This window comes from Penicillium nucicola (genome assembly GCF_028828085.1).
Source record: "Penicillium nucicola strain IBT 29836 chromosome Unknown utg000010l, whole genome shotgun sequence".
Classification (NCBI taxonomy): domain Eukaryota; kingdom Fungi; phylum Ascomycota; class Eurotiomycetes; order Eurotiales; family Aspergillaceae; genus Penicillium; species Penicillium nucicola.
The window spans coordinates 2,896,193-2,923,822 of NW_026643134.1; the positions used below are offsets into that span (position 1 = coordinate 2,896,193).

General features: G+C 48.4%; 10 protein-coding genes across 10 annotated transcripts; 7 read left to right on the plus strand and 3 right to left on the minus strand.

The window, feature by feature from the left end:
- Positions 1-1,378: 1,378 nt before the first annotated feature.
- N7511_009649 (DNA-dependent ATPase RAD26) lies at positions 1,379-4,841 on the plus strand (the record flags this gene model as incomplete). Its single annotated transcript, XM_057132026.1, has 3 exons — positions 1,379-1,468; positions 1,520-1,593; positions 1,643-4,841. The coding sequence occupies 3 exons, from the start codon at positions 1,379-1,381 to the stop codon at positions 4,839-4,841; spliced, it is 3,363 nt and encodes a 1,120-aa protein (XP_056980014.1).
- A 1,460-nt stretch (positions 4,842-6,301) lies between these two features.
- On the plus strand, positions 6,302-6,967 carry N7511_009650 (uncharacterized protein; the record flags this gene model as incomplete). Its single annotated transcript, XM_057132027.1, has 3 exons — positions 6,302-6,584; positions 6,648-6,761; positions 6,834-6,967. The coding sequence occupies 3 exons, from the start codon at positions 6,302-6,304 to the stop codon at positions 6,965-6,967; spliced, it is 531 nt and encodes a 176-aa protein (XP_056980015.1).
- Positions 6,968-8,593: 1,626 nt separating this feature from the next.
- Positions 8,594-9,704, minus strand: N7511_009651 (uncharacterized protein; the record flags this gene model as incomplete). Its single annotated transcript, XM_057132028.1, has 3 exons — positions 8,594-8,889; positions 8,942-9,137; positions 9,207-9,704. 3 exons carry the CDS (start codon positions 9,702-9,704, stop codon positions 8,594-8,596), a joined length of 990 nt encoding a protein of 329 aa, XP_056980016.1.
- Positions 9,705-11,944: 2,240 nt separating this feature from the next.
- On the plus strand, positions 11,945-12,914 carry N7511_009652 (uncharacterized protein; the record flags this gene model as incomplete). The annotated part of the gene is made up of 3 exons (XM_057132029.1): positions 11,945-12,053; positions 12,106-12,729; positions 12,781-12,914. 3 exons carry the CDS (start codon positions 11,945-11,947, stop codon positions 12,912-12,914), a joined length of 867 nt encoding a protein of 288 aa, XP_056980017.1.
- Positions 12,915-13,676: 762 nt separating this feature from the next.
- N7511_009653 (uncharacterized protein) lies at positions 13,677-14,258 on the plus strand (the record flags this gene model as incomplete). The annotated part of the gene is made up of 1 exon (XM_057132030.1): positions 13,677-14,258. One exon carries the CDS (start codon positions 13,677-13,679, stop codon positions 14,256-14,258), a length of 582 nt encoding a protein of 193 aa, XP_056980018.1.
- Positions 14,259-14,444: 186 nt separating this feature from the next.
- On the minus strand, positions 14,445-15,545 carry N7511_009654 (RNA polymerase II mediator complex subunit MED27 domain-containing protein; the record flags this gene model as incomplete). The annotated part of the gene is made up of 3 exons (XM_057132031.1): positions 14,445-14,615; positions 14,668-15,324; positions 15,378-15,545. Coding segments are annotated over 3 exons (996 nt in total), but the record flags the coding sequence as incomplete, so codon positions are not given.
- Positions 15,546-16,464: 919 nt separating this feature from the next.
- N7511_009655 (uncharacterized protein) lies at positions 16,465-16,969 on the plus strand (the record flags this gene model as incomplete). Its single annotated transcript, XM_057132032.1, has 2 exons — positions 16,465-16,695; positions 16,751-16,969. The coding sequence occupies 2 exons, from the start codon at positions 16,465-16,467 to the stop codon at positions 16,967-16,969; spliced, it is 450 nt and encodes a 149-aa protein (XP_056980020.1).
- Positions 16,970-17,658: 689 nt separating this feature from the next.
- N7511_009656 (Major facilitator superfamily domain general substrate transporter) lies at positions 17,659-19,343 on the plus strand (the record flags this gene model as incomplete). The annotated part of the gene is made up of 4 exons (XM_057132033.1): positions 17,659-17,869; positions 17,925-18,107; positions 18,171-18,638; positions 18,691-19,343. The coding sequence occupies 4 exons, from the start codon at positions 17,659-17,661 to the stop codon at positions 19,341-19,343; spliced, it is 1,515 nt and encodes a 504-aa protein (XP_056980021.1).
- A 2,916-nt stretch (positions 19,344-22,259) lies between these two features.
- On the plus strand, positions 22,260-23,201 carry N7511_009657 (uncharacterized protein; the record flags this gene model as incomplete). Its single annotated transcript, XM_057132034.1, has 1 exon — positions 22,260-23,201. The coding sequence occupies one exon, from the start codon at positions 22,260-22,262 to the stop codon at positions 23,199-23,201; it is 942 nt and encodes a 313-aa protein (XP_056980022.1).
- A 19-nt stretch (positions 23,202-23,220) lies between these two features.
- N7511_009658 (uncharacterized protein) lies at positions 23,221-27,297 on the minus strand (the record flags this gene model as incomplete). The annotated part of the gene is made up of 1 exon (XM_057132035.1): positions 23,221-27,297. The coding sequence occupies one exon, from the start codon at positions 27,295-27,297 to the stop codon at positions 23,221-23,223; it is 4,077 nt and encodes a 1,358-aa protein (XP_056980023.1).
- Between the last annotated feature and the right edge of the window lie 333 nt (positions 27,298-27,630).

Here is a 27,630-nt window from a genome sequence, read left to right on the forward strand (position 1 = left end):
TTGATGAAGTCAAGTTCGAAGGGGGAGGGGGGGGAGGAGTGGGAGGGCGGTCGCAAGTTGGTTGCGACGCAGAAGACGTAGGCGGCTTAAGGCTTCAGGTAAGTCTGGAGACAGTTTTTTGGCACCCGAGAATGACGACAATTCAACAAGAATAGTAATGACACACTTCACACACAGAAGATACAACACATACAATAAAGAGGGGAAGGGAAGAAGTGTGGAGGTTGGCGAACTTTGCCTACACCCGCCATGGATCTACGAAATGCAACCATTTGTAAGTTTTGTCTATCGCTAATAGAATTCTATAATAGCTCTAGTTCAAACTCAAGGCACCCCTCGAGTTACTACTTGGATTGTGGTCTCCTTGGCGACGTGACTTTGGACATTTGCATACCCAACTCTGCCTAATGAGTGTAATTTGTCCAACTTGGCTATATATAGTCGGTGTTATAGATCATATTCGATCGAGGCTCTATACTGGCTATGGCTTTGATTTATTGTTCTTTACTTTATCACTTTGTAAATTGGTAGTTGTTATAGCAACTAGAGGGTAAAGTTAGAACTATGTCATGTCTCAAGCCGATCAACACAACTACATAACAATGAACTGTCAGATCTATCTCAAACCCTTTGATGGAAGAAATGAATACCTTTATATTTCGATATGTATCTAATCTGTATGTTTGACGTCGCAATATTGGATACCAGCTACTCGGAGCATTTGAAAATGAGAAGAGGCCCAAGTATGGAGAAAACAATGCGTAAAGACCATATTCTCGCTGCGAGACCTTTTGTTTAGACTGGCTGATGGTATGCTATATTATGACCCTTCCCTAAGGACCACCGGATTACCGGATTGTTATCTCTCTTTGCCTCACATAACTACTGCAGCAGCGAAGAAATTACCGTCGAACCTTACAATTTCAATCCACGATGAAGTGGAATCAGATTTACTGCATCTTGCTCTAAGAGTCATATTTCATTTGCCCAGGGGCAACGTAGTGTGGACAGCTCCTTGATAGATTTACTATGAGCCGTTAGTTCAGTGCAGGGAGCTAGTTTATCAAATGAATAACTATAACATCTTCCAGCCCATGGTCTTATCGATTCTTCAACCGCCCTGCAGTAACAAGGTTCAAGTTGAGGGCTAGACCCCGATTACCTCATTGATGACTCATGAGTCAAGTGAGCGGTATGTGAGGCGGTGATTCATTCTGCCACGCTGTGATAAAGATTGTTCCCGAACAGGACTTGATTGCTGCCTTTGCCTGATGTATTTGCTCTATTAAGCGGCCATGATGCACTCACTTCCATATACACTGATTTAGTCTCTCCTTTGTCTTTAATCCATACAATCTTTTCACAAACTTAATTTGCCATGTCTTCTTCTGAGGAGGCGAGTCGCCTCCAAGACCTCCAGGCCGATGTCCGCAACCAAGATGACCTCGAAAGAGACATCACTCGGCAGGTATGAGCTAATCATCGACTTGTACTTACTTGAGACTCACCGAATTCTCAGGCGGATAAGGCACTTGCAGAGAAGGCGGAAGAGAATGACATCAAGCGACTCGAGAAAGTCCTGGTAGAAAGAGAGTATGTGAAGCAAACTTCTTACATCCAAAATCACAACTAATTATATCAGACGTATTGATAGCCAGATCCGACGAGCACACCAGCGCCTTACCCAACACGTCGGAACTGCCACTCGCCATCGCGTGGAGAATGAGTTGAAGGGATTGGAGGTGCGCAAGGCCGGCCTGATCAACGATTTGAAGGAGATCCAACAACGGATTGATGACAGGCGCCAGTCGCAAGAAAATGCGACAGAGGCCCATGGATCTGGGAGGCTGGCGAACGAGTCACGTCGTGACTACCTACTGCGAACCGGAAAGATTACCCCCTTTGCGTTGATGAATGCGGGATCCAGAGATGGACCACTTGCCAACCTCGAGGATGCGCTTGTCGACACCGAGGACCAATACAATGAGGAACAGGAGCGTGAACAGGCTAAGCATGAGCCCGCTGCATCCCATCGTGACCTTGCACGCCCTGATTTCGACTTTGAAGAGAGCAGCAGCAAGCGCCGAAAGGTCGCCCGGACCAGATCTCCAGGAGCGGACTCATCCGCAAGCTATGTGGCCTCGGATGGTGCTGAGGATGCGTCAGCAGACGAAGAGTTCATGCCTGATACTTTACCTGAAGCAAAGCCAAGTCGTAAGCGCAAGCAACCCAAAGGTAACAGTGAACTGGAAGATCTTAGTGGAGTGGACGATGGCAATGAGGAAGTCTACCAGGTTCGTGTTCAAGAATGGATCAGTCGGCGTAGCTCCGCTCGACAGAATACCGTGACTCACTCCATCGAGAATGAGCTGGATGAGGAGGATGAATGGCTCAAGCCGCATCCCACTGAACCAGCCATGGAGCTTGACAACGGCCTGCGCGTGCCCGGAGATATCAGCCGCTATCTTTTCCCATACCAGAAGACTGGTGTTCAGTGGCTATGGGAGTTGCACCAGCAAAGCGTGGGTGGTATTATCGGTGACGAGATGGGCCTCGGAAAGACCATCCAGGCGATTGCCTACCTTGCGTCACTGCATCATAGCAACAAGTTCACAAAGCCGGCGATCATTGTTTGCCCAGCAACCCTCATGAAGCAATGGGTCAATGAATTTCACCGCTGGTGGCCAGCTTTCCGGGTGTCTATTCTTCATTCATCGGGAAGCGGCATGATGAATCTTGGCAAAGAGAACAGCCAGGAAAGCGCACTCACATCCGAAATGATGGGAAGTCGCAGCTCGGGTCGTCTATCTGCTGGCCAAAAGGCCGCTAAGAAGATCATCCAACGAGTTACCCAAGAAGGCCACGTCTTGGTGACTACATACTCGGGTCTGCAGTCGTATGCTGATGCCCTCGTCGACGTTGAATGGGGATGTGCCATCCTTGATGAAGGCCACAAAATTCGCAACCCAGACGCCGGCATCACCTTCAGTTGCAAGGAATTACGTACTCCCCACCGAATCATTCTCTCCGGAACACCAATGCAGAACAGTTTGGTAGACCTGTGGTCCTTGTTCGATTTCGTTTTCCCAATGCGCCTGGGAAATCTTGTCACCTTCAAGAACCAGTTTGAGAACCCTATCCGCCAGGGAGGATATGCCTCCGCATCTAACCTCCAAGTCCAGACTGCTGCTAAATGTGCAGAGACCTTAAAAGACGCCATCAGTCCATATTTGCTCCAGCGTTTCAAGGCTGATGTAACATCTGATCTACCACAGAAAAGTGAGCAGGTCATCTTTTGCAAATTGACCGCTCTTCAACGAACCATATACAAGAGATTCCTTGGCTCAGATGAAATGAGATCTATCTATACCGGCAAACGAAACTCATTGTTCGGCATTGATATTCTACGCAAGATCTGCAACCACCCTGACCTGGCAGATCACGCATTGCGGTCTCGCGAGGCAGACTATGGTACTCTAGAGCAGTCTGGCAAGATGCTAGTCTTGAAGGGATTGCTCGAGGTCTGGAGAGATACCGGCCACAAAACCCTGCTATTCACACAGGGACGTCTGATGCTGGACATCATCGAGAAATTCCTGAATGGTTTGGGTGGTTTCCAATACCGTCGAATGGACGGCACTACACCGATCAAGGAGCGCCAGTCTCTGGTCGACACCTTCAACAAGGATCCTGAAATCCACGTTTTCCTGCTTACCACCCGAGTGGGCGGGATCGGAGTGAACTTGACAGGTGCTGACCGTGTCATTATCTTTGATCCCGATTGGAACCCATCGACTGACCTGCAAGCGCGCGAGCGTGCATGGCGTCTTGGCCAAAAACGTGATGTAACTATCTTCCGCTTGATGACAAAAGGCACAATTGAAGAAAAGATCTATCACCGCCAAATCTTCAAGCAGTTTTTGACCAACAAGATTACGCGTGATCCTCACCAGCGTGAGGGTTTCCAGCTGAGTGATCTTTATGACCTGTTTTCCCTGACAGATGAGAACGACAAGGAACTGGAGACAACCCAGCTCTTCAAGAATGCCGAAGTCAAATACCAGGAAGAGACCGAAGACCCTCGCGACAAGAAAAACCGCGGACGCAACCGTGAACCCGTCCCAAAGACCGAAGATGAAGAACTCCAGGTTGACGGGGTGGCCAAGATCGAAGAATTCAAAAATACCGCTGAAGAAGAGAAAAATTCCAAATCCTCCGAAGACCGAATCATGCACGGTATCTTCGCCCGCTCCGGCGTTCACTCCGCCCTAGAGCACGATCAAATCGTAAACGGGCGTCGAGTCCTTCGAGCCGACCCCAAAATGATCGAAGCCGAAGCCCGCCGCGTAGCCAACGAAGCAGCCGAAGGCCTCCGGCAAGCCGAACAACAAGCTCGCAACATCCCCATCGGCCTTCCCACATGGACTGGTCAATTTGGCATTGCCGGCCGCTCCGATCCCACCACCAGTGGCAGCTCTGCTCGCTCTAACCGTGGTGGCCCATCATCTGCCAGCCTGTTGGCTCACCTGAACCCGGCAGCCGCGTCACGAACAAGTGGTCGTGGCAACGATGCCCGTGCTGGTCCTTCTTCTGCACGCATGCCTCGCGGCAAGGACTTCCTTCCTCTAATCAGGGATTACCTTGCTTCTCGTCGCGGTCCGACGTTCTCTCACACTATTGTTGAGCATTTTAATCATTATTGTAATACCCCAGAACGAGTCGCGGAATTCCAGGAATCGCTGAAGACGGTTGCGACGCTTGACCGTGTGGGTGGGAGAGGTCGCTGGAATCTGAAGCCTGAATTTGCTCGCAATGCTAGCAGTCAGAGCCAGAGGCGCTGAATTGAAAGACTAGATCGTTTGTCGGTGCTATATGGTTTTCAAAAATAGGTTCTTTCGTTGGAATATTGGGGGGAGATGTGTAAGATAGCAAGTTTATGATATGACGAACAATGCAGATACCCTGGTTCATTTCACACCTGGCAAACACACTTAATGCTGACAGGAACATATTGGCCCTAACGTTAATTAATCGAAGCTAAGAATCTTCCTTGCCCACCGGGCGTTGCTTAAATGCGCCCCCGTGGACCCCTAATATGAATGGCCACATTGTTTCATACACCTCAACTCGGAGCATATCCCTCAAACATGTAACATGAGAGATTTTTTTTTCACATGAAATAAGCACACAATGCTTCACAGCGAATCTCTTGGTATGATGTCTTCAGGTAATCGGACATATGATATCATCGGGGTATCCCACCAAGAAAGGGGTATTTACACAGTGGATCATGCTATTTTTTGCGACAGGGGAACCACATCTCCAAGCGAGGTGGGAATTAGGCAGGAGAGTGCAAATGTTGCATCCACAAATTCAGGGGAAGCTCCACTGACAAGAAACCGAAGTGTAAGCTATCGAGCTGCAACAGCGTCCAGAATACAATATCCTACAAGGGGAAGATGAGCAGGACTCCCAACATGGCGCAGAGACTATACAACTACAGTACGCCCACAGCCCTGATCACATCGCCTGAAACACCGCCACGTTATGATCATCTTCGGGTAGACATACAGTACAGTACTGTACACCCTCTTGCACATCCTGTCTCAGGTATTTCCTAGCGAATGGACAGTGGATGAGATCTGCACTCTATCGCGACCCTGACTGGCGCGGAGGTCCCAGCTAATGCAGGAACCCACACATTTGTACTTCCAAGATGTCGATTATAATCACTATGTGGGGGTCGTTTCCTTCATTTACCCCATACCAGCCTCTAACGCCGTGGATCAGCCTTGTCCGGCTGGGTAGTGTCGGTCCTGGCGGTCAGTTTGGGACGGGGTTGAAGTGATGGATGGAGGGGGGCTGTGTGTCTGCTCCTTGCTGATACGCATGTGCGTGAAACAGATGTGAATCAAATCAGGGCGAGAGGGTTTGAAGTGACGGTGAGTGGTGGTTTACTCTACTGTGCACACGATCACCGAGATGGATGGTCTATAGATCAAGGCGGGTGACAAGTGAAGTTATACCGGGATCACACGGCAGACAACTAACTTCTATTTTGATCCAAGGATCTCAATCCGGATCGGCAATCATTGTAGACGGTTGAACTCCACCGTGGACCAGTTCATGCGTTCATCGCCGGTGCCAAAGCATCCTCCGTTTACTGTAGGGTATAAAAGGGACGCCACAATCCCGTTGTATAAGCCTCTTCTACTCAAACCCATTCGCTCGATCTCTTTTATTTCTCCATTCTCTACATTCCTACCCTATTCACTCCTTATCAAAACCCAATCTCATCAAAATGAAGTTCCTCGCCACCATCGCTCTCCTAGCCTCCGCCGTGGCCGCCGCCCCAACCGAGAAGCTCTTCAACCTGAAGACCTCCGGCGCCGCCAACAGTACCCACAACGACCTCTACCTCTCCGTCGGCCGTGGCATCATCAACGACCCCCTCAACAACGAGGCCCTCTTCGCCGGCGCCCCAGCCAAGCGCGCCGCCACCTTCTACGTGAACAACGGCACCGTCCGCTGGGACAGCGGCGATGCCTCTACCCCCTGGGCTCTGGACCTGATCAAGGTCGACGGTATGCACGAACACAAGCATTTCCCAATTCAAAGGTTTCAAAATCTAATCCACCGCCACACAGGTGCTCGCAAGGAGCGCGCCCAGGTCAGCGTCGACCCCACCACCGGATCGAAGGGTTTCACTATCGGTCCTAAGGGCTTGCAGGGCCCTGCCAGCAGCTGGGGCGGATGGTTGTGTATGTGTCACCCCAATTCCAAGGTTCATACCTCATGATGATGAAAATCGGAGCTAACTGGTTTGCGTATAGGGTGCCCCGTTGACGCCGCAGCCGGCCAGTTCTATCCCAACTTGCACTTCCTCAACAAGAATGTTCCCCTGCCTGCTGTGCCTGCGGGATGTGACAAGATTAACTTGGAGGTCGTACCTAAGTCCTCTGCTTAGGTGCAGTATCCTGAGTACCGGTATGGTGTGGTGGTGCGTTGGTTCGGTTCTTGGCTTGGTTGATTGCATCTGTGATGCTTGCTTACCCTTTTCATGTTACTTACTTCCGTTACCTGTGGACCATGTATTTGGAAATACTGTCGTTGGATTTGAAATCCTGTCTATCTTCTATTGCCTATTGTCTATTGTCTATATCCCGAGGCGTATGAGCTGGTCTTTATTGCCATAATTGATGATTTTTCTAGATTTGTTGGTTTCTGTCTGTAATATGTGTATGCCGGTTTTAGTTTATAGATGTGGATAAGTTAGTGAATGAGATGTATGTCCATGGTTCACTACAAATGCCTCAGCCATGTTTCTACAGTAGCCCTCAATTTGTCCCGATGTTGAAAGCTCATGGTCCGTCAGCTCTTGAGTGGGTTCGTTTCTTCACTTCTTAGTCCTCGTTGGATCGCCACCCCCGCGTCAGGCGAATTTGCTTTCTCGGGAGGGCCGAAGGGGTGGCATTTTCATTTGGTACCTAGGTTGGATAGTCTTGGTGGGGTTGTCTGCTAGAATATGGTTGGCTGATAGGGCATAGAGCCTTTCGTTCAAGGTTCCGTTCCTATGTTTACTTGGATGGAGCTCCAGAATAGGTGGTCATGCTTAAGAATGATCCTTGTTTTCGTACATTGGAATTATTTGGGTGGTGTCATTACCTTGGAACTCTATGACATGTGTCATGGAGTTGAGTCAAATATGTTGCCACTGATGAAATGTTGGTCAGTCTTTTAATCTACTTCTCTTTTTTTACCTTGGCCCCGGCCATTTTCGTGTCATTCACTTTCATTGTGAGCCTCCTGAGATTTGATCTTTATTAATCAAGGGGGTTAGAGGTTAAGGGCATGATAGGACTTCGAGACTTAGAGTGCATTTATGAACCGTGTCGTTTGGCGTAAGTACCTCAGCGGTTAGATCAGTACAGTATATGCGAAAATAGCAAAGAAACAGAAAAGAAAAACAAACAAAAGAACACGCAAAAGCAACATGAGAAAAGGAAGCAAGACAAAATAATTGTTCCAGCGATGTTGACGTCTCTAAAACATAACAAAAGACCCAAGGACACTCTCGACGACATTCATAAACATCTGAGAACTCTGCATGGTCGTTCCTCAAAAAGCGATTTAACAATCTGGCAATATTACAATCTTTACCTCCGAGAATACTCAGTACCTTACACCCACTGGTGGGGCGTGCAACTGGGGCTTGGGTCTCGTACTAGATGGTTGAGAATAACCAGGTTGAGGCATGCCATGCTGACTGGGGCTCATCGATGATCGAAGTAAGAGAACCTGTTGCTTCATTGCTAGCAGCTCCTCTAAATAGAAAAAGTGATGGTGTCAGATCTTCCCTTTCTCTTTGTCAACCAATCAAGGTGCCACTCACCATCCTTGCGTTTGAGTTCCCGGTCTTTTTCATTTATGAGAGCAGTCACGCATTTCTCTATAGCGCGAACTAGATCTCTTTCTGTTGGTCGGGCATCTTCTATATCATTGAAGGATATTAGAGGTGCTAACTTTCTTCCCATCGATACGGTAGTGCTCACGTCTGCTCTTCTCGATCTGTAAACCCTTTCCAGTCAGGCTCTCAATTGTGACTTGTAGACTTTCCAATGCCGGGCGTGTGCTTTCCGTTGTCCCAATTGGAGGTTGAGAAAGCACTTTTGCCATATTTCGAGAAGCTATTTCGGTCATTGCCAGTTAATAGCTGCTGGTTGATTAGAGGACGACGTAGATTTGACTCACCCAAATGAACTTGGTAGTCCTTCGATTTATTTGCCTCTCGCAGAAGATTTGAGCATTGTTCATTGATCAGGTCTAGGCCTTTCACAAGTCCCTCGCCGTAGTAATCACCGAATGCCGCTGCCTTTGCGATCCGCGCGACTGGGACAGAAAACTTTAGCTTGCTTGCCTGAAAAGAAAAACGGATACCTACTCTGGGCACTCATAAAGAACGCAATTCCTCGCTCAATTGTATCAAGAACAACGACAGTCAGATTGAGCGATGCGTTCAGGATATTGGTATCTCCTGGGAATAGTTGTAGGAATATTTCGATGTCCGCAAAACAGGGTGTGAGGTTTCCTAGTCCTTGTAGAGCCTGTTGGCGAACCACAGAAGACATCTTGGCGGCCTTATGGAAGAATCAAATCCATTAGCAAGCCTCCACGACCGATCAAATCCCAATTAGGGATATGCTTACATCCAGGAGAATGACAACAGCCTGGAGAACGGGGCTTAAAATCGGGTCCTGGAGGGGGAGGACAATTTGGGTGGCAGTTCTCGCAACAGCAGCAGCAGGAGCAATACTATCAGCCACGTTCCGCAGATGAAAACGCAGGTCTCCAAGAGTACCTCCCCGGCTCTGATAATGAGCTCGAGCCTTCTCTAGTACCTGATAGATACTTTGCCAGTCCTGCTTATTTCGAATATCGTATTCTGCGGGTGGTGGTTTGGACTGTGGATGACTCGATCTGAACTTGTTCATAGCGTCGGGGAATATGCGTTTCCAAAACTCCATAGTCTCAACATTTGTAAACTGTGGACGGGAAGGAAGACTATATTTGTCACCAGAAGTCAGAGTGGATGACCCTGGCGCCTTCTTTGGTGCATGATGGCCTGAAGAAACCGCCATAGGCCGATCATTTGAATTGCGCTGGTCCTTTTCAGGAGTACGGCGGGAGGTGAACTTTTCAAACATTCTCGATATTCCAGTTCTCAATCAATGGTGAAGTGAGAACCAAGTAGGTGAGAAATCCTTGCTACTTATATTCGACAACCGGCACCGCGGCCACGTTTGCCAGCGCTAATAATTTTGGATCTAATATCTCTCCGTTTAGCGCTTTCTCAGCCGCAGAACTCATGAAGACCTATGAGGATCATAATGGCAGTGATATGGTGCAGTAGTGTCGTTTGCAATAACCGCCAAACTTATTGTTAGCATATGCTTGAGGCGACCAATCACGGGATTTCGATTCTACATCCGCCGAACCCTGGCGCTTATATGTAGATCATATAGCCCTTCAGCGGGCTAGCCATGCATGCCATTCTGTTCAATCACTTCTTAGCTTATTTCAATGAGGCTAACTTTCGAGATCTAGAACTGATGTAGTCGGCGATCAGAGTCAGAAAGAGCCAGGTCGAAGTTTCGAATTCCAAGACCAGCTCATTGCATATACTAGGCGTTTCAGGATTTTTTTTCCGGTATAGATTATATAGTATCTAGTGATATATTTCGCACAAAAGTCTTAAGGTCTTAAGAAGGATGTATAAAGCAGGTGACAATTGGCTGCCATGACACCTTTCAATTTGAACATTTAAAGCGAGCGCTGACTGTTCGACTATTCTATGACTGGGGTATTAATTAGTATTGAAAGTGAGGTATCTAGCTCTATATATAACTAGTAGGCAATGAGGCGGAGGCCGCGGGGCTCAGAAAATGGAGTCGGAGGGACACGAAGCAGGCTCCTTTTACCACTACAATCACCACAGGCAGGATTGATTGAAGAGTATACTGTCCACTGAAGAGCTACATTTCAAAAATGGCACTGCCTTCGATTCTTATGTGTAGCGTTAAGAGATCCTTCAAGAACTACGGACTGATTCAAGGGCATTTAGAAAGGGCCAGCGCTAATATTGCAGCATCAACGATCATGTTCCTCTCCTTGGTGCTTTTCATGATATAGAGTCCCACGAAGCATAGGATTATGCAGAGATACTCTTGATGGTCGGATTGGAGGTTATTTCCTCATCGATAGTGGCCTCAAACTTCGGAGCTCAGAGAGCGTGTAGTCTGGAGATGAGAGAGGCTACTAGTATACCTGCATCTGTTAGATTATGTCTCTCTCGCGGATACTTGACGAGGTACTTTGTATATTGCTCCTATCTGTATCAGATCTATATCCTCAGTCTGAACATTTGGGCTTGCTAGTAGCTGAAGTCAATAGGAATTTGGTTTCATCTCTGTGAGCAGTTGTCGAGAAATCTCTCCATTAGCGACCAGGTGGTTGAAGCATATATGTGAAGTAATTTATTGCAAACTCAAAGTGATTCACCAGGCCGGGAAATAAACATTCCTAAATCCCTTTGATTTACACTGCGACGTAACTTATACAGACTCTGGCAAGGAACGACTACTCTCAATACGAGTCAGATAATTGCCTAGATTTTGCTACATAGCAAAAAAATTACAACGTCAGAAAATCTCTGACCATTTAGATTATTCAGAATTAAAAGGTGAGGGATGATCCTACGCGTTGTTTGTAAATGTGAAACCTAAAAAATAATATCCGCGGAATGATAAGTTCACCCTCATTGTTTACATTGAGGATGTCGGGTAGTGAGAAGTTTAGGCGTGCAACTCAACCCAACATCGCTTACCACCGAACACTGAGCACTCTCAGCTAAAGATTCATAGAGAATTCAACATGTGAAAGACAAATCAGCAGGTAAAGAATGCATCTTCATAGTGTGGCGACTATTAATAGCCGATGTCTCACCTATTTGGGCTTAGCCCCGCAGTCGTCTTTCTCTTCCAGTTGATCTTCTTCATATCCTTCCTATCCTTCGCATCCTGGACTCTGTACAGACACTCGTTTATCGTCAATATTGTATACTCACGGTCGTTGCCCGTATTGAACCCTTCCTCCCCCACGAATCTCCAGATTTCGGTGATCTGCACGGTGTTCAGGGTCCAGACTGCTGGCCAAGGGATTAGGGTCTTTTGCACTCCACGTTGTTTTGATCGACCGGCAACAGAGTTCAGGCGAGAAAGAAACTGATTTTGCTGTTTCTCACATATTTGGAACCCTTCGGACGAGTCACACTAGGTTGTGCAAGGGGTGTGATCAATCCAGCTCACTTCCGGCCCAGGGGACAATATTCCCGATCGCTTGATCTTCAACCTCCCAATTACCTCACTTTTGGCTCTTCATCTTCAATATGCGGGCTTTCTTCTTGACTGTGCTCTGCACTGTTCTCTTGTTGGGGACACTGTCCTCGGCCTGGCCATGGAGCCAAAATGGCATAAACTCCCTAGATAAACGACAAGGTGCGGCAGAACCACCCGATGCTATTGTGGTCAACACTAATCTCCTTTGCAGATACCACTGATACCGCAAGCGATTCCACGACCACGAATGCAAAGACCTCTGAAACCACGGCCAATACCAATACCGCGTCTGAGACCTCGTCCTCGTCCGATACCACGACTGGCACAAACACCGATACAAAGACCGCGACCGATTCAGAAACAACCGGCACCAACACTGGCACCAACACTGGCACCACCAAAACAAAGACCAAGACCACCTCTACCTCCTCCATCTCCATTGATCCGGCTGCCGCTGCTGGAGGCGTGTCCATGATCACCCCGAACGCCTTGTCCACGAGCTATTACAAGATCGGTCAGGATGTCACATTCGTATGGAACTATACTTCGCTCTCGGTCACCCCATCTGCAGTCAATGTCGTTGCTTCTTGCAGCATGAACAAGCAGGAATATACGTTGACCTCCAACATGAGTGTGAAGGCCACTGGAAGCGTGATCTGGGACACCGGAAAATACCAGTCTTCAGCCACCATTCCGTTGCTCACCGCGACCTATACTCTCTTTGTCTATGACTCCAGCAAGGAAATTGATGACACCGCCTCTGCTGGACATCTGGGTTCGCAGATCGGGTATTCCTTCGGAATGTATACCCCGCAAGCTTACACCCCGCTCAATGGTCAGTTTCCCTCCCAACAGCTGAGATGCAAGCAAACACTGACTTTTCTAGAATTCCACTGTGCCACCTGCAGCGGTGCCATGTCCGAGACCACTCGCCAGGCCCTCAAATTCACCTTTGGAATGGCTCTCATTACCTTCGCTTCCTTCACTTGGTTTGCTGGGAGTGCCGGCGTATTGTCCTGAGAAACAAAACACATCACACTGACTTTCTTATGAACATATTTTCGATGATGGGCGTTGCATTCTCCGAAGCGATCTGGGTTTTAATGCAAGAAGATGGCGTTGCGCAAAGTTGATATTGGATGTGACTTTTTTTTCTTTCCCCCTATCTATTTCTTTATAATAAGCGTTGTTGAGCAATTGGTATCTTTAATTCATTGTACTTTCGGATTCACACATGAATATACATCTTACTTCTCAGATACTGCATACAAACGCTGTTGAAATGCTTTCTTTTATGCAGAAGATGGTTGTCACATCAACCGCCTATGAGATCACCAAATTATGGTTGACACAGAATAATCAAAGCTTAGACATTTGTATCAAAGGATCTACTCTGATAGTTATTGTAGTATTCCACCAAACAAAGAAACACCTCAACCCTCCCATCCCATTGTTAAAACCCAGGTGTTTCACAACTCTGGCGAACAAAATCTTTCACACAACTACAGCAACCCAATCTCAAATTCCAAACAAAGATATCTGCACTGTCTTACATCTGATGCGATTCTTCAAACAAAGAAAAACACACCCGACAGTTTGCCATCTATTATTGCAATGCAGAATCAGACTCAGTCCCAAAAGAAAGGCAATCATAAGAAAGAAAAGAACCAACAGGCCGACAATATATGATGAGATACAACAATAAGCATCTCGTTCTATAGAAGTAGTCCACCTACCTCTATCGTCAAACCCATATCCCATACCCGTATCCCTACCCATCCAATGCCCAAAAAAGGAAAGCCAACCTCCCCCCAACTAGGCTGGATCTGGCCCAAAGACCCTCGCCCAGGAAACCCCAAGAAATGGCCCAAACACTGGCGCTTCCTTGACGTCCTCCAAGGCAAAGGGCCGGACATATACGTCGGCACAATCAAGGATCCAAAATCCAAATCCGAATCCAACCATAACAACCAACACGAGAATGAGAACGAGACCATGGACCCTCACACCCACAGCCAAACTTATTCCCATTCCCATTCCCAATCAAAAACATCCCCCAGCAGGGAAGAATGGACCCGCTGGAACATCGACCCCAAAAACGAAGAAGGAGAAGCTGCAAACTACAGTCTCCTCCCCTGGGTCAAGCGCAAACCAGGCGAGCGATACGATTTCCGCACGAGGACGTATGCCGTCCCGAATCGGGCGACGTGGAGCCGGGTTGAGTTTTGTGATGGGCCTGAAAAGGGGAAGTGGTATGAGCGGCGTGAAGTCCATCGCGTTCCGAGGCGGTATTGGGATCCGAATGGGGAGATTTATCCTGCTGAGAATTGGCATGATAATATTTATGGGGCTCATGATGATTAGATTTGGGGGTATATGAGTTGTGGGATTGTTGGAGGGATTGTTGAAGGGGTTGTTTTCTTGGGTTTGGGGCTGGATTTAGATATTGTGCTTGGGCTTGTTAGATTGTTGTTAGGTAGATTCGGGTTGGAGCAAAATTGATTCGATAGATTTAGATCTTCTTTGTGTCAATATGGAACATAATATGGTCTAGATGCAGCCTGCGTGTAGTGCGTCAAATGTGTAAATGCGTGGTCCTTCGGTAGATTGTTGGTATGGCTGGGGTCGACGGAGAGTTGGGAGTTGAGCGCCAGTGTTGGTCAGGCGATTGCATTTGACACAGGGTGTCTGCTTTATATCCGCATAAGAAGAGATCATATCCTAAAAATGAAGTCAGCACGGCTTCTTTCCTCGATCTAAGCATCAAACATACCAATAAGAACGCAAGATCCCATTTCCGAGGACGCGAGCCCAAGCAGTCCAAAATGGCAATCTCCATTTTTGTCGGCGCCCGACTTGCAACCTTGCTGGAGACCTCCCATTCTGAGATGGGAACCTCAGGTCCGGGAATGCCCTGAATCTGGAACACAATGCCTGCCCGGACAAGTGCCACAGCCAAAGAAGTCTCATCCTGGCCTTTGATAACCCGCACGCCGGGTACATCCCTCTGAACGAAACGCTCCAACACAGCCTGCCATTCTCCCTTAGTAAAGAAAGCTTTCGCACGCTCAGCATCTTCTTCCTCTTGCTTCTGATCATCTTCTTTCGTCTTCTCCTTCTTTGATAACTCCTCCAGAAGCACATCGTAGTCCGTCTCCCACTTCCCCGAAGGTTGCAGAAGTTGACCATTCGACTCAATGATGCGCGATTCAACATGCGCCCATACAGGCTGCAGCGTTGGATCCCGCCAAAGCGATTGAAATTTCTGAACATCAGCAACGCGCGCACGCGCAGCCTCGGTCAAGTTCTCGCGGAATATCTGCGGCGTCTCAGCCACTGCATTGTCTGCGGTGACTTTCTCTGGATTTGAGATTGGGACCAAAGGTTCCAAAAGACCCTGAGGCATAAATTCACGTAGTTCATGGATCTTCTTTTGTCAGATTGTGGATCGTGATTCGTACAAGATGTCGAATAAGGGCTTACCTTGCGTTCTAGCTCTTGTAGCTTTGCTAGTGACGACACTAGCTGGATTTCTGAATCCAGACGTAGGGAATTGTCATTTTCAGTACTGACCATTGTCCCTTGGGTGGTGTTTTGGTTTGTGGTGCTCATTGCTGAGGTCGTTGATATCCCGTGTTGGCGAGAGGGCCTCTGGGATAGTTCACGATAACGCTGACAGGGGCAGAGTCCAATCTGACGCTCACTTTGTGTCTTTTTATATATGAATAGAGCGCTTTGTCTATTGACTTAGGACGGAGTGTGATGGGGAATAATGGTGCGTGTGATGACTCTTTCGTCAATGGTCAGATCACTCAGCCGGTATTAGAACTGATTATTCCAGTTTATGTCGGTTATCAAGAGCTAGTCCAAAGAGTGGTATATGATATGCTCCGATTCGATCTAAGAATATTTGATGCTCCGAGTCAAGGGAAGAAAGGATGCCAGAGTCAAGGCGGGATGCGCGGACCAATCAATGCGCCTCCAGCCACGGTGCGCCACAGTGGGCTGTGTTATTATGTAATCTGTCTTATAGATCCACGAGTCAAGTGAACTTGCTATTTTTTGAACTTGCTTCATTCACTTTTTGTACTGTCTGTTGGGTGTAGTGCTTGGTGGAGCGTCTCAGGAAGGGCTGACTACATGTCTTCGGTCCGAGCACAGTTCTCTGTCTCCAATCCTTGTTTTTAGGTCTTACTTCAACTGAGTCAACCTTGGAAGCACCTTCATCTATAGCCACGCTGCTTTGGAGGTCAATTGTTCCCAAAGTTTCATAGTAAAACTTCAGCTTTGGACTAATCTACATGGTTTAGATCTCTTTGTCGAGCAATCAATTATGGACCGTTGAACTTAACAAAACAGGTCTATTGTTCTCTCCCTTTGTACATGAGACTTCCAAGCAGAGGTGTTTAATTAATAATAGGATATAAAAGGCGTTATGCGCCACACTATATGCTTATATTCTCACCAAGACAATTCAGCTCACAGCTTCTGAGCTATTTACAAGCCTCAAATACTTAGGACATCTAATCGTTCACAGAATAACCCAACCATACTGCAACTCGATTTCACCATGGGCAGAGCTCGTCAAGCACGCGAAAAATCTGGTTCTGCCATATCTGTCAGTTCTCGGAACCGAAGTTGGTCTACGAGGGCGAAGAACCGTAGAGCTGTGCTAATCGCCGATCGACCTTGCCAACGCTGCTTCCTCCACAAGGAGAAGAATCCAGGCCATATCTGTCTTCGGCGACCAAATCGCAAAGCTTGCCTGCACTGCCGCGGTGTGCACAAAAAGTGCATTGAGGTATGAGTATAAGCAATATATGAACATAGTCACATTCTAACATATCATGACATAGATCCCGCATAAGATCAAGCCCGCCGTTGATGATGCTCTTAAGTTGAAAGGACTGGAACTTACTGAAGAAGTTCGAGCCATTCACCAAAGAATCAAGGATCATGTCAGGAGTGTGAAGGTAGCAAGGAAGCGGGCATCCAAGAGACTGAAGAATGCTAATTCAGGTGTCAAAGAGTTGGAGGGAGTTTTTCAAAGATCGCTGAGGATCGCTCACCAATAGGTGCGCGATGGGGTGATGTGTTCATTCGGATCTGGGGCGGTATATAGATGTTTGATATTTGGATTTTAGAAATAGAAGATTGCAGACGAGACATTCAGCGTCGTTTAGTTTGAGTTTGGGCTAAACATGCTAAGATCAGCCACCAAGCATCGTAAGCCGTACAACATCACAGGGAAGCAAGTACAAGCATCAATACATCAAGCCAATGACGAGAATGATACAGAGCAGTGGTTCCAACTGCCTAAAACAAGGATATTTCCTAAACAGTCAGCCGGAATAGCATTGTTCCATCGCTGCCCCCAAACAGGAAGTCGGGAGCGCCAGGGTGTCGGCTCTTGCCGAGCGGCGTCACTCGGCACTTGAAATGCGTGGATGGCTTGCCTCATTCAGTCGCAGGTGGAGAAAAGTGTCAGAGTCCAACCGCAAACACTCCCTACTCCGCGTAAATGGCTCAACTCCAGATTCCCCAGATCCCATCCAGGGCCCGCTGCAGAGCCCACAGCCGCACTCCATTGGACGGCCCGTTCATCGCTCTAATCTCAAAATGCGGGTGGGATCGTCGGGGTGCAGGCTTCATGCGTAGTGCTGCCAGCATGGTAGGCATATAAACATGGCCTGTAAGCCCCGGGTTTTGTGGCTTTAGTTGAGTCTTCGTTTGAAGTATAATCTCAATTACAATCTCTGCAATTATGCGATCCTGGTATGGAAGGGGTCGGTCCCTGCAGGTGGCTGTCACGGCTTGCTGTCTGGTGGCTTTCATCTTGTTCGGTTATGATCAGGGTGTGTTTAGTGGCATTGTCGGCAACGACGATTGGAGGAAACAGTTCAACTACCCCAATGACTCGGAAGAAGGAATCATTGTCAGTTGTTACAACCTGGGTTGTCTCCTGGGATGTTTGGGTAAGTCAGCCTACGCACTGTTACACCTTTGAGATACTGTGACTGACGTGGGCAGTCAATTTCTTCATCGGCGAGACGCTTGGTCGCCGCAGGACTATCTGGGTCGCTATGGGCGTGGTCATCGTCGGTGCAGTCCTGCAGACCACGGCTTTCACGGTGCCGCATTTGATCATTGGAAGACTGGTGACTGGTGCGGGCACCGGTCTGAAAACGAGTACTGTCCCTATGTACCAAGCTGGTAAGCAAGACGCCCAGACCCTGAGATACTCAGGATTGCACTAACCATTTTGAACGCATGTAGAGATGTGTGAAGGCAAGACTCGAGGACGGCTCATCTCTTCTGAGGTTCTTTTCACGGCCGTGGGAATCGTCGTCGCATACTGGTTTGACTTTGGCATGTCGTTCGTGGGCGGTCCCATCGCCTGGCGTCTCCCGATTGCGATGCAAATCGTATTTGCTATCTTTGTAATTGGTCTGGTATTCGGTTTGCCCGAATCCCCTCGCTGGCTTATGAATCATGGCCAAGAGCAAGAGGCAATGGAAGTCCTCTGTGCTGTTTATGACAAAGAGCCAGATGATGAGTTCATCGTCAATGAGCGCAGGGGAATCCTGTCTGCCATCGAAATGGAAGATGCAGTCAACAAGCAGTCGATCTGGAAGATTTTCCGCAACGATGAAGTCAAGACTGGTCAGCGTGTGCTTCTCGCGTGGGGCATTCAGCTCATGAACCAGGTTGGAGGAATCAACCTTGTTGTCTACTTCGTGCCCAGTACGTTTTACCATTCTATTCAACATGAACCCACAATATTGACCTCTCCCAGCTGTTCTCAAGAGAAACGTCGGTCTATCGAGTCAGCTCTCTCAGATTCTCGGCGGTTGCATCCAAATCATGTTCATGCTCGGCTCCCTGCTCCCGGCCTTCAAGCTTGACAGCATGGGACGCCGCAAAACAATGATGATCGGCTCCTTTGGACTGGGAGTCTGCATGATGATGGTAGCAGCCCTTCTATCTCAAGTCCACCAACCAAACGGAACAAACTACGCCTCCGCCTCCGTCGCCTTCTTCTTTCTCTATATGCTTATCCACGGCATGTCCATCAACTCCGTGCCGTGGGTGTACGTCCCCGAGATTCTTCCCCTTGAAGCGCGAACAAAGGGTACCGCTATTGGCGTCAGCTCGAACTGGTTGTGGAATTTCACGGTTGTCATGATAACGCCGGTCATAATTAACCGTATTCAGTGGAAGGCATACCTGATCTTCATGGTTACGAATTTCCTTTTCATTCCCATCATCTACTTCTTCTATCCCGAGACCAGCAATCTCCGTCTGGAAGATATTGACTTGATCTTTTCACGGGGTGGGAACCCCGTTGATCAGGCAAGGAAAATGGCGCATGAGATTAAGCTCTATGGAGATATTCAGGCTGAGCAGGATGAGAAGGCTGCCAGTAGTGTTGGTGTGGAGCGTGTTTGATTCTTTTTCTTGGAGGTTTGTCGCCTTTTTCCCCCTGTATATACGATTTAGACCATGAATTCGATGATTTCTTTTCTTTAATCGGGCCTTGTCTAGACTGATTGTTCTGTAAAGCCCAACGACAGTCTCGTATCTCTTCTGTATCTCCTAGTATTAGCTCACTAGAGTCCATCCTCCCGTTACTTGGAGCACCCGCCTTGGCAGATGCGGCTCAAAGGACGTCGAGCCTTGGCATCATCTAGACGGTAGCTACAATGGTAAGCTTGCGATTTTCTGATGGCACATGAAATGGAGATGTGGGATAGCTGCTTGGAATGGCTTTGCCTGTCAATATGGTTGAAGTCGAATGCTGCTTCAAGGTCACTTCGCTCAAGATTTGAAGACTAGCTGTTGCGTTGGAGTTTCCATGGCCGGTTAAGCTGTATCTGTAGTAATGAGCATGGTAATATGGCTAGACATGCTTTTAGTGGCGTAGGCTGGAAGGAAGGGCTGGTAAGTGCAGTTTTACTAGGCTCAGATTGTGATTCATGGAAATGTACACATCCACAGGGGTGACTTATAATGGCTGGATGACCACCACTTGGGTCCTCCAGCCAAATTTTTTGGCCCATCATCAACGGGCTCTCCTCGGAGCCCCGTTGGATCTACGCAGTTGCCAATTGTTTACAATAATTTTCTCAACTGGGGTATACTGAGGCTGAAATAAGAAGCTCTAAATCAAGTTGCCGGTTGAGAAACGCCGTGAAGTATCCGCTGGCCGTGACGGTTCGTGAAGGCATTGTGTGCTCCAGTCTTTGTTGGCACATGTTCCTGTCGTTCTTGCCTGTTCACTGTCCCAGAACAGTAACTGGTAGGGTTCAAATTGGACAATAACCCTGGGGGTTAGCCCTTTCCCAGGCCAATCTGGGGTATTTTCCCCCGGGGGTATAAATACCCCCGTCTTCTCCCCCAGACCTTCTTCTCTTCTCTTTCTCCCCTCTCTTCTCTTTCTCTTCCCAACAATCTTTCTTCTTCTCTTCATCCATCTCCCCTTCCACCTCCACGGCTACCTCCACGGCTACCTCCACGGCTACCTCTACTGCCACTTCCATCTACATCCTTCTTTGATGTCCCTTCATGTCCATGTCTATCATGCATGACCTTCAAGCTTGATACCTTGCTTGCTCTACCACATGACAACATCATCATGGTACATGACCTCACTGTCCCTCACCCCCATCCATGATACATGCTGACCTTCATCCAGTCATACATCATTGATGTTCATCTTCATTCATGTCCATGTCTACCATGCATGACCTTCGAGCATGACACCTTACTTGCTCTACCACAGCACAACATCACAACATACTTGAACATCATCACGGTACATGACCTCACTGTCCCTCAACCCCTATCCATGATACATGCTTACCCTCATCCAGTCATACATCATTGATGTTCATCTTTATTCATGTCCATGTCTACCATGCATGACCTTCGAGCATGACACCTTCCTTGCTCGACCACAACACAACATCATCACATCATATCATCACAACATGCTTGAACCTCATCATGGTACATGATCTCACTGTCCCTTGGCCTCACTCATGATAAATGCTGACTACTTATGGTTGGTTCTTCAGGTTGAAGGCACGCACGAAGGAAGGAGGGGAAGATCTTGTTTGTTCAGAAGCCTTGAATATGCGGTGATCTACCGTGATTTAAGGTGGAAGGCATGCAACACATCTACAATCTCATCAACAGAGAACAACGGGAAGGAAAGGAAATGAAAACAAGAAGCTGTTCAGGTGGGATGGAGGATTTGGGTGGTTTTGTTCTGTTCTGTGGGCTTGTCTTGTGACTTTGAATATGCGGTGATCTACCGTGATTTAAAGCTGCGGGCAAGTTACATGACTTTTGTACTGACGTTCTCGAAGGAAGGAGGGGAAGATCTTGTTTGTTCGGAAGCCTTGAATATGCGGTGATCTACCGTGATTTAAGGTGGAAGGCATGCACTCTACTTCCACTGCATTATCCAGGAGCTGGTGTTGTTTGTCTTGAGGCTTTGATTATTCGGTGATCTACCGCGACTTAAAGCTGATGGGCACCAACATCTGGATCAAGTTTTGTTTTGATGGGTTCTCTTGTCTTGAGGCTTTGATTATTCGGTGATCTACCGCGACTTAAAGCTGTCAGCAAGGTTCCTTGAGATCAAAGTTGTCCCCTGGAGAAGCAGAGCTCTTCTTGCATGGAGGCTTTGAGTACTGGGTGATCTATCCCGACTTAAAGCTGAAGTGTAAGACCCTTGTGAGTTGCTGATGGTACCCAGTCATTCATGGAAGATGCATTACTGTCCTTGCCTGGAGGCTTTGAGTACTCGGTGATCTACCCTGACTTAAAGCTGAGAGGAAATCCTCTATTCTTCCATCCATCACACTCAGACATTGACCTCCTCTTTCCATGCAAGATGGAAGAAAAAGAAAAAAGAAACAAGCGAGGAGAAACCATTGTCTACATCAACCATCTATTCACCCATTGATGCACTCATTCATACAACAAAAACAACAGAAAGTGTGTGCAAGTTTTCCGGTCATTCATCAAGACTGAAGACAAGATGGACGCAGCTTCTGCATTGAAGAACGTGGTTCATCCAGGGATATTCAAACCTTGGGGGATTTTTATGTTGCTCAGTATCTTTTGTCTTTCCCCATTTAGTTGAATCAATGTCCTTCATTGCAACCTTGAAGTCTCAGTAATGTTGACATAGACTAACTTAAGTTAACTAACTATCTTTTGAAAAACAAGATGAGTCAGTAACCTTGATCTGCCAAGGTTCAGTCCCCACTTTTTGCAGAGCCGCACAGGAGGGGGGGGTGGAATAAAATGCAGAATAATTACTGTCAGCATCCAACTTTTTAACAGCGTACAACCATGACTTCGATCCCAGAAGACTTCCTCAGGGACCCATGTCCAAATTCCATTCTCCATCAAATTGACTTTGAGCACACAAACCCAGCCATCATCGCATACAAAAACAGCTTCGCCGCAGTAATCGACAATTTTATGACAGAGACTGAATGCAAAGAGCTACTCAATCTAGCAGAGCAATCAACAACAACAGACCTCCCAGACTCAACCCAGTCACCCCCTAAATGGGAACGAGCCATGATAAACGCCGGCAACGGGAAAGAAGTCATGTCAGTGGACTCTCGCAAAAGCGGCCGCGTGATATTCGACTCTCCCGAAATAGCCCAGAGAATACTAAACCGACTGATGCCATTCCTAAAAGAATGTGAAATCGACCAAGTCAAGAATAAACCCTCCGTCACGGGCCTCGGGCCTGCGAAGCGGGGCGAGGTATACAACGTCACTCGACTCAACGAACGGTTGAGATTCCTGCGGTATGAGGGCGGTGATTACTTCCGGCCTCATTGGGATGGGTGCTATATTACGCCGGATGGAAAAGAGAAATCTCTTTACACGATCCACTTGTACTTGAATGGAGAGGGGGAGCAGGATATGGACGAGTTACAGCCGTATATTACCGAGGCGGAAAAGAAGTATTATTTGTTTGCGGAGGATGGGGAAGTCGATCTTCGGGAGGTTGGCGCTGAGCAGGTTGAAGTTGGGGATGGGGATGGAGATGGAGATGTGGGCTTCATGTCTGCTGGTGAGTCCCTTGCGAAGGCTGATACGCTTCTTGGGGGTGCGACTTCGTTTACGGATGGCTATAAGGCGAGGGATTGTGTGCGGGTTTTTCCTAAGACGGGGTCTGTTCTGATTTTCCAGCAGAGGAATCTCATGCATTGTGGAGATGATGTGTTTAGGGGGGTGAAGTATACGATGAGGTCGGATGTTATGTATTCCTCCTAGATATGATCTATGCTTTCTTTCAGTCTAGTTTCCAGTCCTTCTGAATTCTCATTTCACTATACCAGTCCTTAACGTATTTCAGGCCGGCATGAGGACCATAGATGTCTGTATCCCACTGAGGAAGGGGAGCCTCCAGCCCGGTCTCCTGCAGACATGTCCCCCGGAGCTCTTCGAGGCTGCCACCACGGTCATAGATGGAAGCTGCTTTCACTTGAGCACGCTCTTCTCTCATTAGGCTCCGCAGAGCCGCAGTCCCGGCTTCATTAACTGTGAAATTCTCATTCACAGAAACACCATATCCACGACGAGCTCCATCAATGGTGACAAGCTTCCGATGTACTTCAAGGGCAACCTTGTCAGCAGGACGAGTCAATGGATCCCCAAGACCACCTCCACCCCAAGTAATCCATTCAAGCAGATCGCCTGGGTCAACACGAATGTGATCACATTTCGAAGGCAAGATCTCCGGAGCAGCATCGGCAGACTGAGAATGGCGATACAATATCTTGCGCGATCTCTGTCCAGGTTTTCCGCCCTTCAATCCCCAGGGCTTCGTGAACCACCGATCATCGTGCAGACTGAATTCCCCACGAGCAAGGAACCGGTACAAAGTGCGCTGTGCATTTCCGCCCCGATAGAACCCCGGACCTCCGCTATCAGCAACGCTCTCATTTGCCTCGATGCGCAGCGGGTAATTCAACTCGATACTTTCAGTGGGAATGGACTTGATAGCGGGGAAAAGACAGTGGCAATCAGGTCCATCGCCAGCCTGGCGAGCAGGTACACCTCCAAATCCGATTTGATAAAGCTGATACCATTCTCCATCGGGCTTAAACCCGGAGTAGAAGAAATGCGGTGAATCACTGAAGCCAGCAGCAGCCTGGTAGGAGTCCTGTTTCTGGCCGATCAGTGCCTGCACAATATCCAACGTCCGACCTAGGAAATGGGTACGGCAAGAAATTGGCGCAGGACGCATAGGTCTCAAGACGCTGCCTTGGGGGATATGCACGTCGATCAAATCGTGGAAACCATCGTTGATGACTGTGCCGGGAGCTGCAGCGGCAATAAGGTAATATCCAATGAACATCTTGAACATTGTTTCGGAGAGATAGAAGTTGATACTATGCTGACTTTGAGGCGAAGTTCCACTCCAGTCAAAGCTCAACCGATTGTCCTCGGTCTTCTTCATGGAACAGGTCAGAGCCCATGGCCCAACTCCGTGGCCGTCATCATCGACGAAATCGGTAAACTTGCTTTCCATGTCGTCAAACTGTCGCTCGATGATCTTCGCGAACCCGTTGCGGTTGCGGGTTAGCAACTCTGCGCACGCTGCTAGGTAGACCTCGCTTCCGAAACGCGTTGCTAGCTCGCGCGTTCGTGTGGCTGCCATTGAGCATGACGCTACGATGGCTGTCAGGTCGGATCGATACCATGCTGGCTGGCGCGAGTTTCGGCAGAGCAGATCTACTAGATCGGAGTTCATGACACCACGTGCGTACAGCTTGATGCAGGGGATCTGGACGCCGTCATCGAAGACAGAGGTTGCATTAATTGACATGCTTCCCGGGACGATGCCTCCGACATCTGTCAAATGACCGAATTGAGATGCCCATCCAATGAGCTGATGATCGTGGAATATGGGTAGGAAGGCAATGACATCGTTCAGATGGCTGATGGCACCCTGTACTTGGTATGTGTCATTGGTGATGAAGACGTCTCCTTCTTCGATCGTGCCGCTCCATACTTCCAGGAATTGGGTAATGAAGCTTCCGAATTGGCCTACCAACATTTTACCCTTGCAGTCAGTAATGACGTTGAATTCATCTTGTTGTTCTCGGATTGCAGGTGACATGCTGCATCGTAGCATCATCTGGTCCATTTCACTGCGGATGGATGCCAGAGTTGATGCAATCAATGTTGGAACCAGGGGAGTGCTTTCAACGAGCTTCTTGGCCGATTCGGCTGTGTGTTCTGTGGAAACTTTGGATTTTTTGTCCAGTGGATTGATCAGGATATTCCCTATCTTGTCAATCTCACCGTAATATCCTGGCAAGATGAGTGTGTTGCTGTCCATCTCGGAAATGATACATGGCCCCGTCAGTTGGACTCCCTCTTTGGTGACTTTCTGACGGTCCCATAGGGTTGCCAATTGCGCTTTGCCTTGCACGATAACTGTCTGCTCTCCAATCTTTGCATCCGGGGAAGGACTTTTGGTTGTAGCTTTCTCAATTTCAGGAATAGCAATGCTTGGAGAAGCATCTTCCAGCACAACTCCAAGTCGCATTAATTCCAGCTCAAAGTCAGGCAAGCAGTAAGTAAACATTTGTTGATGCTGTTGATCAAACTTTTGACGCAATATACCATGCCATTTTTTTGTGTCGGCACTTAAATCTTCAGACGTGAGGTCAACGGTAATGGTCAAAGCCTGTCCTTTATAGCGAAGGTCGGCCTGATATTCAGCCTTCCAGGTGATAGGCCATTTCTCTCCAGACGATCTCCGCAGAGTCTCATTGCCCATTTGCTCCAGAGTATCATACTGCTCTCGAGCCTCCGCAATATCTGTCCCAGAGACTAGTCGAATAAAGGTCGCAGACTGCTCATGTCTAAGCTTGGTTGTCACATCACCCTGTGCACACAAGATACCTGGCGACGGTGGGATAATAACAGGCCAAGCTCCGAGAAGTTGGCCAACAGCATTGGCATGAAGAGGGCCAGCGCCGCCAAAGGCAACGAGCGCGAACTCGCGAGGGTCATAACCTTGTTCAACAGAGACAAGACGCAGAGCTCCATACATAGTCTCATTGATCATCGTGATGATATCCTCTGCTGTCTGAACAACGGGCAGCTTCATTTGCGTCGCAATCTCTTCAACGGCTGCTGTGGCTGCTTGCACATCAAGCGCAAAGTCACCGCCCAATAAGGTCTTGGGAAGATATCCCAGAACGAGGTTTGCGTCTGTGACTGTTGCTTGTCTTCCGCCTTTTCCATAGCATGCAGGACCCGGCGTCGCACCAGCACTTTCCGGGCCAACTCGCATTGTCTCGGTGAGCTCCATATAGGTTGTGATAGAGCCACCTCCCGCGCCAACGGTCTTGATATCGACAGCCGGCGCACGAACAGAAAGACTCCCCACGACAGTCTCACGTCGGAGCTGAGGCTGAGCATTGTAGATCAGCGCACAGTCAGTGGAAGTGCCTCCCATATCTAGCGTAATGAGGTTCTTGTATGGTGTACTCTGAGCCACAACATCTGCAACTCCCCTAACACCCCCCGCAGGCCCAGACATCAAAATATTCACAGGCAGCTCCGAAGCAAGAGTCAAACTGGTCAAGCCCCCATCACTCTTCAGAACCCGGATCGTCTGACTCTCGGCCGCAAGCGCCTCAGACAAGTTCTGCAGATAATTCTGCACAACCGGCTTCACAAGCGTGTTTGTACAAGTCGTCACTGTCCGCTCGTATTCACCAACCTCGCGCAAGACATCCGCCGAACAAATAACCGCAATATCAGACCCAAGCTCTTCACGCACAACCTCCTTAACGATCCTTTCATGCGCATCATTACTATGCGAATTGAGCAAAGAAACAGCCACCGCCTCCGGCTTCAGCAACACCAATTCCCTCAACCCGACCCTCAAATCCTCGATATCAACCGCCATAACCGTCTCACCCTGCACCGACATCCGCTCTTTACACTGCACAACCCTCTCAAGCGGAACAATCGGCTCAGGCGGTGTCCAATGTAGCCAGGCACCCAGTCCACCGGGAATCTGAGACCGGCGCAAAGCAAGGATATCCTTGTGTCCCGCGGTGACGACAAGCGCCGTGCGGGCGCCCTTCCCTTCCAGAACAGCATTTGTAGCGGTCGTCGTGCCGTGATGGATAAATTGGAACGCGCCCGACCAGTCGAAGTCGCTCTTTAGTATTTCGCGCGCTTTCGCTATGCCGTTTTGGATGCCTATGCTTTGGTCCGGCGTTGTTGTGGGCACTTTGGCTCGTACTGTTTTGCCGTGGGGGGTGAAGACGTAGACGTCTGTGAATGTTCCTCCGACGTCTACGCCTAGCTGGTAGCCCTGTTCGAGGGTGGCTTCGGGCATGGTGTTAGGGTTGGTTGTTTGCGCTGGGGAGTGGTCTCGGATTGTCTGTCTTGGGGGGCCGGTGTCGTTCATATTTATTTGAATAGGAGTTTATCAGAACCCCCTCCTTGGTCCACTCATCGCTACGTCTTGCAGGAACTAATAGAGGGCCAGTTGTCGAATATTGGGGTAAGTATGCCGCTCATTGCCTTCTTTGGTGTGCATGGGGCGCTAGATTGCCAATGAGCTTGCTTTGGCAGGGCTTATCTGCAGCTAGCGGAGAATATCAGCCTAGGGTGGAGGGGTTTTTATTTGGGGCTTAACTATAGGTTGGGATGAATGTTGCTCAGTACA